The 12,315-nt window shown below is 52.1% G+C and overlaps 1 protein-coding gene across 1 annotated transcript in view; it reads left to right on the top strand.

Annotated features, from left to right (window-relative positions):
• Nucleotides 1–12,315, top strand: part of CYTH2 (cytohesin 2) — a 55,686-nt gene that overhangs the window by 17,599 nt on the left and 25,772 nt on the right. Inside the window, exons 2-3 of the mRNA XM_075328731.1 lie at nt 7,681–7,828; nt 8,810–8,876. Of these exons, the coding sequence (XP_075184846.1) occupies nt 7,681–7,828; nt 8,810–8,876 (215 nt within the window). The remainder of the gene's footprint in view (nt 1–7,680; nt 7,829–8,809; nt 8,877–12,315) is intronic.

Raw genomic sequence — 12,315 nt, forward strand, 5'->3', positions numbered from 1 at the left:
CGGGATCAGGCGTCCTGCTTGCTTCCTTTTTGTGTGATGATGGCCACCACTTTATAATGGAAAACTGCGTCCCAGATGGCCTGGAGGAAACTCATCTCAAGGTGTACTGTTGTGAATACGTTTTCCAGTTTGGGGCTCCCTCTTGTGGTCAGTGCTGGCGGTGCAGTTGATTTGTGGAATGAAAGCCATTCACCTGTAGAGGACTGGCAATCGGGGTCAGATTGGGACTATATAACGCTGGTTTCACATCAGCGTTTTCCTGCCGCACTGCCAGATCCGGCATAAGTGTAGTACAGTTCAATACAGTTCACTGTCAAGCTTCGGGCACATGCGGTCATGTGACCGGAGCTTGCTGCACTGCCTGTGGATTGTGTTGAACTGTACTGTACTTGTGCCGGATCTGGCAGTGCGGCAGAAAATTGCTGATGTGAAACAAGCCTGAGTAGTTTTCTCTTGTTACTTGCCGGTGGTCAATGTTTCCTGTGTGTTAAGGACATTCTGTAACCAGCTCTGCTCTCTACCAGAACTCCTCTCCGATAAGTGGTCTTTGTACCTCTGCTGTTTGTTTTCCACTTTCTTGTTGTTTTTTCTGCTTTGATACTAATGCTTGATTCATATTTTCTATGTGTAGAGTTCTTGGTAGAATGGGATCATTCCCTGCTGGGAGTGTCTGTATACTTAGCTCCATGATTCTGCAAGGTATTGTTTGTCATGCTTGGTATTTAATTTAATTTTAGTCCCTCATCTGTATTAGTGTTTTTGGATCCCAGTAATATCAGAGTGCTGATACAGTGGGGGAGAGGTTGTGTGACCTCAGGATTTTTGCATATCAGCAGTGCTGGTATATATTAGGGTTTTTACGGCTGCAGACAGTTGCTCCATCCTGTCCTTTCATATAAAGATAGTTTTGGGCCTCACTTTTGCTGAATGTCTCTTTTCTAGCTTTGTATTGTTCTTTTCTATATCACCGTAACCTTTACATGAGTAGGGCTATCTATTTATCTTTGGGGACTGCTCCGAGGCAGATTAGCTTTCTTATACCTCTATCTGTGAGAATAGTTAGTTCTCCGGCTGTGTCGAGATTACTAGGTCATCGTACGCTCTTCCCACGGCTACTTCTAGTTGTGTGTCAGGATTAGGTCTGCAGTCCGTTAAGGTTCCAGACACTCTGTTACTATTTGGGATTCTGCATTTCTTCGGCGCTCCATTGGGAGACCCAGACGATTGGGGTGTATAGCTACTGCCTCCGGAGGCCACACAAAGTATTACACTAAAAAGTGTAAGGCCCCTCCCCTTCTGTGTATTCACCCCCCGTGGGATCACGGGCTGCTCAGTTTTCAAGCTTTGTGCGAAGGAGGTCAGACATCCACGCATAGCTCCACTGTTTAGTCAGCAGTAGCTGCTGACTATGTCGGATGGAAGAAAAGAGGGCCCATACTAGGGCCCCCAGCATGCTCCCTTCTCACCCCACTTTGTGTCGGCGGTGCTTGTTAAGGTTGAGGTACCCATTGCGGGTACGGAGGCTGAGGCCCACATGCTGCTGTCCTTCCCCATCCCCACGAGGGCTCTGAGGGAAGTGGGATCTTAACGGCCTCCAGGCTCTGAGGCCGGGCTCCATCCACAGACCCGGAGATCCTGTTGGAATGGAGCGGAGTATCGTCAGGGACAAGGCCCTGCAACGTTAAGGTACTCTGTGTCCCCGTATGGATCACACGCACACACACCGCAGCATTGCTGGGTGTGTTAGTGCGCCGGGGACAACAGCGCTGCGCGCTTGGGCTATTACTCACAACAGCTCGGCTGTGTGAGTTTATGTATGGGAAACGGCCGCGCCGGCCGCCGCTGGCTGTTTTACACTGCGGCGCGGTTGGGACTTGTGGTGCGCCGGGGACTTCCGCGCTGACCGTGCTTATATGACGGCAGCGCTTATAATCGAGTCCCCGGCTTTTGCGGCCTAGTTTCGTTTCGTTCCCGCCCCCAGGCCTGACAGTCAGGGTAGGGGCGGGACGCTGTGCAATACATCAGCGCCGGGGTCTGGAGTCTAATTTACATTCTCCAGCCCCCTCACTGGCAACAGTGGGACGCCAGTTTCCCGCTCTTGGCTCGGCACGCCCCTCTTCACAAGACGCCGGCAGCCATTCCTGCAGGCAGTCTGCGCTGAAGAAAGGAGCAAACGCTGGGGGACCCAGACAAGGGATGCGGCGACGCACAACCGCTTTTACAGGGCGGTAAGCGGCACCTAGGTGCCAACCCCACTAGTGCCACAGTGTTTTTTTCTGCACATTATGCTTGTACCTATGTTTGCACTGTACGGTCGCTTATTGGCAATACCCCTAGATTGCTCTGAGGCAACAGCACAGGCCTTCTGTGCTGCTTGTACCTCTTGTGAGGCAGATCTACCGGCAGTCTCCACTGATCTCCATTGTGTGCAATGTTCGGTCACTGCCAGGGACAGCCACCTGTGAACACTGTCCAAGTGATGGGGACAGAGTTTCCAATTTTTGCTGATAAAATGTTTGTGACTATGACCAAACTTCTAGAAACTTTGCAGTCCAGACCGGCGACTCAGACATAGGCACTTCCATGGTGGCCCAGGAGAACCACCTGTGTATACTGTCCAGGTGACGGGGACAGAGTTTGCAAATACTAGAAACTTTGCAGTCCAGGCCGGTGACTCAGACCATGGGCACTGTTGAATCAATGCTACCCGGTCTCCCTCAGTTGGAACTAATCTGTGCTCCAAGGGGGTCCCATACATCCCAAGCTGAAGGCGCTGACACGGACGACAGTCCTAGACAGCCTAAGCGAGCTCGCGGGGAGAGACCCTCGACTTCACACGCTAGTCAGGGTCTCAGCGAGAGGATTCTCTGTATGAGGAGGCAGAAGTAGATCAGGCCTCTAATCCTGAGACCGCTCTCAATCTGGATGCTCCTGATCCTGAGACCGCTCTCAATCTGGATGCTCCTGATGGTGACGCCATAGTGACTGTTCTCATAGCGTCCATCAATAGACTGTTGGTTACTTCTCCCTCAGCCCCTCCAGTGGAGGAGTCAGCTTTACAGGAGAAATTCCTTTTCAGATATCCCAGGCGTAAATTGAGTACGTTGTTGGACCACTCTGACTTCAGAGAAGCAGTCTAGAAACACCATGTTTATCCAGACAAGCGTTTCTCCAAACGTCTTAAGGATACACGTTATCTCTTTCCCCCTAACGTGGTCAAGTGCTGGACCCAGTGTCCAAAGGTGGATCCCCCAATCTCCAGGCTTGCGGCTAGATCCATAGTTGCACTGGAAGATGGGACTTCACGTGAAAGTCCCAGACAGATGGACCTCTGTTGATATCTGTCTAGGAGGCTATCGGCGCGTCGTTTTGCGCCGACATCCGCAGCCGTATGGACACTCCAAGCTATTTCAGCTGGTCGTGCGCAGGTGGACACTGACACACGTACATCTGTGCCGCAAGTGGCGTCCTTAACCTCGCATATGCCTGCATTTGCGACTTGCGCTATAATGCTGTCCTGGACTCTATGAGCCGTACGTCAGTGGCGTCCGCCAGCTCCGGAAGTTTACGCAGAGCCTTGTGGTTAAGCGAATGGAAGGCGGATTCTGCTTCCAAGAAGTGCTTAACCAGTTTGCCATTATCTGGTGACCGACTGTTTGGTGAACGATTGGATGAAATCATTAAACAGTCCAGGGGTTAGGACTCTTCCTTACCCCAGCCCAGATCAAACAAACCCCAACAGAGAAAGGGACAGTCGACGTTTCGGTCCTTTCAAGGCTCGGGCAGGGCCCAATTTTCCTCGTCCAAAAGGACTCAAATGGATCAGGGGGGCTCGGATCCCGGCGGGCTCAATCACGCCCAAAGATGGCAGCCGGAGGAACCGCTACCAAGGCGGTTTCCTCATGACTTTCAGCCTTCTCTCTCCGCATCCTCGGTCGGTGGCAGACTCTCTCCCCCTGGGCGACATTGGACTGCCACAGGTCAAAGACCGGTGGGTGAGAGACATTTTGTCTCACGGGTACGGGATAGAGTTCAGTTCTCGTCCTCCGGCTCGATTCTTCAGACCTTCCCCACCTCCCGACCGTGCCGATGCTCTTCTGCAAGGGTGCTCCCTAAGGGCAGAAAGAGTGGTACTCCCTGTTCCAGGAACATGGTCACGGTTGTTACTCCACTCCGGTTGTGGTGCCAAAAAAGGACGGCTCTTTCCGTTCCGTTCTGGACCTAAAACTGCTCAACAAGCACGTGAAAACCAGGCGGCTCCGGATGGAACCCCTCCGCTCCGTCATTACTTCAATGTCTCAAGGAGATTCCTAGCATCATTAGACATCAGGATGCTTATCTCCACGTGCCGATTGCCCCAGAGCACCAGCGTTTTCTATGATTCGTTATAGAAGACGAGCACTCAGAGTCACTCTGTGATCCCTTACTGGGACGATCTACTTGTCAAGACACCCTCTCAAGGGGCATGCCAACACAGCCTGAACGTTGGCTAGAGACTCTCCAGAGTTTCGGGTGGATCGTCAACTTTTCAAAGTTGAATCTGACACTGACCCAATCATCTGACATATCTTGGCAGGGAGTTCTTGCTCTCTCAGCGGTAGTGAAGCTTCCGCTGGACAAACAGCGTTCACTACAGACAGGGGTGCAGTCTCTCCTTCAAGGCACTCACACCCTTAAGACGCCTCATGCACTTCCTAGGGAAGATGGTAGCAGCAATGGAGGCAGTCCCTTTCGCGCAGTTTCATCTGCGTTCACTTCAATGGGACATTTTCCGCCAATGGGACGGGAAGTCGACGTCCCTAGACAGGAACGTCTCCCTTTCTCAGACGGTCAAGGACTCTCTTCAGTGGTGGCTTCTTCCCACCTCATGTCAAGGAAAGTCCATCCTACCCCCATCCTGGGTGGTGGTCACGACAGACGCGAGTCTGTCAGGGTGGGGAGCAGTTTTTTTTTCTCCACCACAGGGCTCAGGGTTCGTGGACTCAGCAGGAGTCCACCCTTCAGATCAATGTTCTGGAAATCAGGGCAGTGTATCTTGCCCTGCAAGCCTTCCAGCCGTGGCTGGAAGGCATACAGATCCGAATTCAGTCGGACAACTCCACAGCGGTGGCATACATCTACCACCAAGGCGGAACACGCAGTCGGCAAGCCTCCCAGGAAGTCCGGCGGAGTCTGATGTGGGTGGAAGACAGAGCATCCACCATATCCGCAGTTCGCATCCCGGGCGCAGAAAACTGGGAAGCAGACTTCCTCAGTCGCCAGGGTATGGACGCAGGGGAATGGTCTCTTCACCCAGACGGTTTTCAGGAAATCTGTCAACGCTGGGGGAGGCCGGACGTCGACCTAATAGCGTCTCGGCACAACAACAAGGTTCCGATTTTCATGGCACGGTATCACGATCAAAGAGCTCTGGCGGCAGACGCCTTTGTTCAGAATTGGTCGCAGTTCCAGCTACCCTATGTGTTTCCCCCTCTGACACTGCTGCCCAGAGGGCTACGCAACATCAAGTCCGTTTGCCGCCGCGCCATCCTCGTCGCCACAGACTGGCCGAGGAGGTCGTGGTACCCGGATCTGCAGCATCTCATGGTCTGCCAACCGTGGGCACTACCAGACCGGCCAGACTTACTGTCCTAAGGGCCGTTTTTCCTTCTGAATCCTACGGCCCTGAACCTGACTGTATGGCCATTGAGTCCTGGATCCTAGCGTCTTCAGGATTATCTCAAGACGTCATTGCCACCATGAAACAGGCTAGGAAACCGACGCCTGCCAAGATCTACCACAGGATGTGGAGGATATTCTTCTCTTAGGCTCTGCTCAGGGAGTGTCTCCCTGGCCATTTGCATTCCCTACTTTTCCTTCCTTCCTACAATCTGGTTTGGAAAAAGGTTTGTCGCTCGGCTCCCTTAAAGGACAAGTCTCAGCGCTATCTGTATTCTTCAGAAGCGCCTAGCGCGACTTCCTCAGGTACACACGTTCCTGCAGGGGGTTTGTCACATTGTCCCTCTGTACAAACGTTCGTTAGACCCATGGGATCTGAACAGGGTACTAATTGCTCTCCAGAAGCCGCCCTTCGAGCCTCTGAGGGATGTTTCACTTTCTCGACTTTCACAGAAAGTGGCCTTTCTGGTAGCGGTCACGTCTCTTAGGAGAGTGTCCGAACTAGCAGCGCTGTCATGCAAAGCTCCCTTCCTGGTGTTTCACCAGGACAAGGTAGTGCTGCGCCTGATTCCGGAGTTCTCTCTAAGGTGGTATCCCCCTTTCATATCAATCAGGATATCTCCTTACCTTCCTTTAGCCTCACCCAGTTCATCGATATGAAATGGATTCGCATTTGTTGGACCTGGGGAGAGCACTCAGAATCTACATCTCCCGCACGGCGCCCCTGCGCCGCTCGGATGTACTCCTGTGCTTGTCGCTAGTCAGCGTAAAGAGTCGCAGGCTTCCAAATCCACCCTGGCTGATGGATCAAGGAACCAATTCTTGAAGCCTACCGTTCTGCTGGGCTTCCGGTTCCATCAGGGCTGAAGGCCCATTCTACCAAAGCCGTGGGTGCGTCCTGGGCATTACGGCACCAGGCTACGGCTCAGCAGGTGTGCCAGGCAGCTACCTGGTCGAGTCTGCACGCTTTCACCAAGCATTATCAGGTGCATACCTACGCTTAGGCGGATGCCAGCCTAGGTAGAAGAGTCCTGCAGGCGGCGGTTGCCTCCTCGTAGGGAAGGGCTGTTTTGCAGCTCTAACATGAGGTATTAATTTACCCACCCAGGGACTGCTTTTGGACGTCCCAATCGTCTGGGTCTCCCAATGGAGCGCCGAAGAAGAAGGGAATTTTGTTACTTACCGTAAATTCCTTTTCTTCTAGCTCCAATTGGGAGACCCAGCACCCGCCCTGTTTCCTTCGGGATTTTTGGTTTGTTCGGGTACACATGTTGTTCATGTTGAACGGTTTCAGTTCTCCGATGTTACTTCGGATTGAATTTGTTTAAACCAGTTATTGGCTTTCCTCCTTCTTGCTTTAGCACTAAAACTGAGCAGCCCGTGATCCCACGGGGGGTGTATACCCAGAAGGGGAGGGGCCTTACACTTTTTAGTGTAATACTTTGTGTGGCCTCCGGAGGCAGTAGCTATACACCCCAATCGTCTGGGTCTCCCAATTGGAGCTAGAAGAAAAGGAATTTACGGTAAGTAACAAAATTCCCTTCTTTTTGATCCTCCTCGGTCCCTGAATCATAAGTGTCCTGAGCACGGGAGTCCTCTCTGACATCGGCCTGTAGTTGGGCACCCCTGCATTAATGGTCATCTGTGACCCATAAAGGCACCGCCATGGATCATGGAGATCAGGGCTGCCTAGGATGGGTGTCACACCGCAGTGTATGAACTCTGATGCCCTCGACAGACCCCAGGGGGGTTCCTTTACTGTGCACGAGTCCAGCCTGAGGTTGTCGCCGACGTCAGATTCTGCTCCACCGCTGTCATACCTGCACATACTTGTCCCCACACTTCTCAGAGATTGGAAATCATGTTTGAGAACACTAGGCGGGAGGGGGAATTGTCAGAATGAAGCGGAATCCCAACTAAATAACTTTAAATCTTCTTTTTTTTTTTTCTTTCCAGCTACAAATGCACATCAGTTGAGCACAATAGACCCTGAGAATGTTTGTTCTGTTCCTTCCCCTGTAGTCCCCGCTGACCTGACTCCAGAAGAACGTATCGAGCTGGAGAACATCCGCCGCAGGAAGCAGGAGCTGCTGGAAGAGATCCAGAGGCTGCGCGATGAGCTGAGCGAGGCCATGAACGAGGTGGAAGGCCTGGAGGCCAACGAGGGAAGGTATGGCGGCCAAGACGTGGCCTGTGGTGCCTCTTTATTACACGCCACACATCCATGAGTCTAATAGTACTGGCAGAAGAGAAATTAAAAAATTGGCCTCATCCAATGGCAAGTTGGATTCCACATTTGATTAAAATGTCACAATAAATTTGGAAATATGGTATGCCTTATTTGTAGTTTTATAAGACGCACCCCAATTTTAGAGAAGGAAAAATGGTAAAAAAAAGTATTGGTGAAAATGGAGTCCGTCTTATAATCTGGTTGTATCTTACCAGGTGGGACGGCAGCGGTAGTAGAGTGAGGTCACAGGAAGGCAGGGGCGGTGGTGGAGTAGGTATGGCGGGTGTCTCGGCTATACTGCGGGCGCTGTGAGTCAGGACCCATCCTCAGTGATTGCCGGTAACATTGTCAGCACTGCGGGCTTCAAAGAAATGGCGCCCAGAGTTGAAGTGTGCGCAGATTGAGCTTTTGGTTTAATAAAGAGCTGAGATCTCGTCTGCGCACGCAGCGCCTACATGCGCCATTTTCCTTAAGTCCGCTGCTGGACAATTAATGGGCGCAGATGAGCTCTCTGCTTGGAGTCTGCACCGACGACATATTCTTTAATCACTGGCGATGGCTCCTGCATCACCGAGACACCCACAGCATTGCTCTATTCCTGCCACCGCCATCTGACCCTGCTCTACTGAAAAACCAGCCACCCTCCGATAAGCTGCAACTGGATTATAAGATGCACCCCCCCCCATTTTCATTCCAAATGTTTGGGAGGAAAAGAGCGTCTTTTATAATCCGGAAAATACGATATAATTATAGCGTGCGCCACTCGCGCACATTATATGATCCTGTACAGATATTCACTTTTCATGAAATCTTGCTGTATTTCCAGGTCTAAGATTAGTGGTTTATTCGTTGTCATTATATAAGCCTGTGTGTATAGTAGTATGAAATTACTAATGTTTATATATTTTCTTATTTTTTCAGTAAAACTTTGCAAAGAAATCGGAAAATAGGGATGGGCAGAAAGAAGTTCAATATGGATCCGAAAAAGGTAAATGTGTAACTTTTGCCTGATCTCATGCTTTTTGTTTTTTTTTTCATGTAACTTAGCACCTCAATTCTGCAGAACAAGGAGCTGCGTAGTCATCATGGAGCCGAGCCGATGTGGCTGGAAATCTTAACGATGACCCCCTACGTTACACTCATTATCCGCTGATCCTTACTATAGTTGTTTGTGTGCTTGTTTATAGTGACTGCACTGTGACATGTGGCAGAACTGTACATGATGTTGGGGATCAAAGAAGCTGGGTCGTGCTAACCGCTTCCGGCGTGTGTACCCGAGGGCAAAACTTTCTGCTCTTGCCTTAATTTATCACTTTTTGTTTCCATGAACGTCATTTTTACCTGGCAAACGAAGATGTTGGGCCGTGTTCCCTGTAGTGTGAATGCGGAGTTTCTCACCATGACCATAGTGTCTCTGTAACACTGAATGAATCGATGCCTTCAGTGAAGAAATCCGCTTTCTATTTCTTTGTCGCTCTATTGGGAGACCCAGACAATTGGGTGTATAGGCTATGCCTCCGGAGGCTGCACAAAGTATTACACTTAAAAGTGTTAAGCCCCTCCCCTTCTGCCTATACACCCCCCGTGCTCTCACGGGATCCTCAGTTTTTTTGCTTTGTGCGAAGGAGGCAGACCTGCACACATAGCTCCACAGATTAGTCAGCAGCAGCTGCTGACTATTTCGGATGGAAGAAAAGTGGGCCCATATAGGGCCCCCAGCATGCTCCCTTCTCACCCCACTCTTTGTCGGCGGTGTTGTAAGGTTGAGGTACCCATTGCGGGTACGGAGGCTGGAGCCCACATGCTGTTTTCCTTCCCCATCCCCCTTAGGGCTCTGGGTGAAGTGGGATCCAGGATCGGTCTCCAGGCACTGAGGCCGTGCTCCATCCACTACTCCTGAGGAGCCTGATGGATAGGAGCCGGGTATCGATCAGGGACAGGGCCCTGCATCTTTGAGGTACTCTGTGTCCCCGTGGGGACCGCGCACAGCAGCACTCCAGCATTGCTGGGTGTGCTAGTGCACCGGGGACTGCGGCGCTGACCGCCTTTGGTGCCATTATACACTGCAGCGGTGCTGAGTGTATTTGTGTATGGGGACGGCCGCGCTGACCGCCGCCGCCATTGTTTTTACTGAGGCGCGGCTGGGACTTGTAGTGCGCCGGGGACTCTGCGCTGGCCGCGCTTTTACGGCGGCCACGCTTATAACTAGAGTCCCCGGCTTTTTGGGCCTAGTCTCCGTTCTTCCCGCCCTCAGCCCTGCCAGTCAGGGGAAGGGCGGGACGCTGCACAGGACGAGCAGCACTGAGGGCTGGAGCATGCTTAGCATACTCCACCCCCCTCACTGTGCACACTGTGACTCCAACTCCCGCATTTTCTCGGTCACGCCCACGACTCCCTCATCTCCTCAGGACGCCGGCAGCCATTACTGTCAGCTCCTAGGACGCTGCAGAGGGGAGACAAACTCTGGGGGACCCAGGCACGAGTTCAGGGGGCCACACAACCGCTTTCACGGGCGGTAAGCAGCACCTGAGGTGCTGATTTCACTGGTGTAGTAGTGTGTTTAGAGTTTATATCTTTGCTATACTTTACACTGTATGGTGCACAGTCAATTTTCTGGTCATATACCCTGTGGTGTGGCTCAAGGGGCAACAAAACACAGGCTTACTACGCTGCCAGCGCCGCATGTGCAATCCGGCAGGTTCCATTGACCCTCATGGTGGACCCCTGTGGCATTTGTTCTGGCCTCTGCTCAAGGGGTCCCAGGGACAACAACCAAACAGATCCAGGTGACAGGGACGGAGTTTGCAGTTTTTACTGACAGACTTTCTGAGACTATGGCTAAAATACTAGAAGCTGGCAGTCCAGACTGGTATCTCAGACCATGGGCACTGTACAATCACTGCCCTATATTCCCCTCAGTTGGAACAACAATGTTCCCCCGGGGTGTCTCATAGGTCCCAGGGTGAAGTCTCTGACACGGACCGCAGTCCCAGACCGCCTAGGCGAGCTCGCTTAGACACCCCCTCGACCTCATCACATTGTTCAGGGTCTCAGAGAAATGACTCTCTGTATCAGAAGAGGAGGTAGCTGATCAGGACTCTGATCCTGATGCCGCTCTCTACCTGGATATCCCTGAGGCGGACGCCATAGTGAATGCTCTTATTGCGTCCATACAAATGATGCTGGATGTTTCTCTCTCAGGCTCATCCAGCAGAAGGGTCACCTTCTCAAGGTCCCCCAAGAGTACAGCGAGTAGGTTTTCTGGATCACTCTGACGTCTCAGAGGCAGTCCAGACACACCGAGTTTGTCCGGATAAGCGTTTCTTCCAAGCGCTTTAAGGATACACTTTATCCCTTCCCCTCTGACGTGGTCAGGGCTGGACTCAGTGTCCCAAGGTGGATTCTCCAATCTCTAGACTGGCGGCTAGATCCATAGTGGCAGTTGAAGATGGGGATTCGCTCACGGATGCCACTGACAGACAGATGGAGCTCTGGTTGAAATCCATCTATGAAGCCATCGGCGCGCCTTTTGCTCCAGCATTCGCAGCCCTATGGGCGCTCCAAGCTATTGCAGCGGGTCAGGCGCAAATTGACGCACTTACACGTACGTCTGCGCCGCAAGTGGCGTCTGTAACCTCTCAAACTTCGGCATGGCGTCCTACGCTATAAATGCTGTCCTGGACTCTGCGAGCCGTACGGCGGTTGCAGCCGACAATTCGGTGGCAATACGCAGGGCCGTGTGGCTTCGGGAATGGAAGGCAGATTCAGCTTCCAAAAAAGTGCTTAACCGGTTTGCCATTTTCTGGCGACCGTTTGTTTAGTGAGAGGCTGGATGAAATCATCAACCAATCCTGGGAAAGGAAACATCCTTACCCCAGACCAAACCAAGATTACCCCAACAGAGAATGGGACAGTCGAGGTTTCGGTCCTTTCCGGGCACGGGCAGGTCCCAATTCTCCTCTCCCAAACATCATCAGAAGGGTCAGAGGAACTCCGATCCATGGCGGTCTAAGGCACGTCCTTAAAAGACCGCCGGAGGTGCCGCCACCAAGGCGGCTTCCTCATGACCTACGGCCCTCACACCGCATCCTCGGTCGGAGGCAGGCTCTCCCGCCTTTCAGACATTTCGCTGCCACAGGTTAAGGACCGTTGGGTGAGAGACATTCTGTCTCACGGTCACAGGATAGAGTCAACTCTCGTCCTCCGACTTGATTTTTCAGAACGTCCCCGCCTCCCGAGCGAGCCGATGCTCTTCTACAGGCGCTGGGCACTCTGAAGACAGAAGGAGTGGTGATCCCGGTTCCTCTTCAGCAACAGGGTCACGGTTTTTACTCCAACCTGTTTGTGGTCCCAAAGAAGGACGGATCTTTCCGTCCTGTCCTGGACCTAAAACTGCTCCACAAACATGTAAAAGCCAAGCGGTTCAG

This window comes from Anomaloglossus baeobatrachus, chromosome 11 (assembly GCF_048569485.1).
Source record: "Anomaloglossus baeobatrachus isolate aAnoBae1 chromosome 11, aAnoBae1.hap1, whole genome shotgun sequence".
Taxonomy (NCBI): domain Eukaryota; kingdom Metazoa; phylum Chordata; class Amphibia; order Anura; family Aromobatidae; genus Anomaloglossus; species Anomaloglossus baeobatrachus.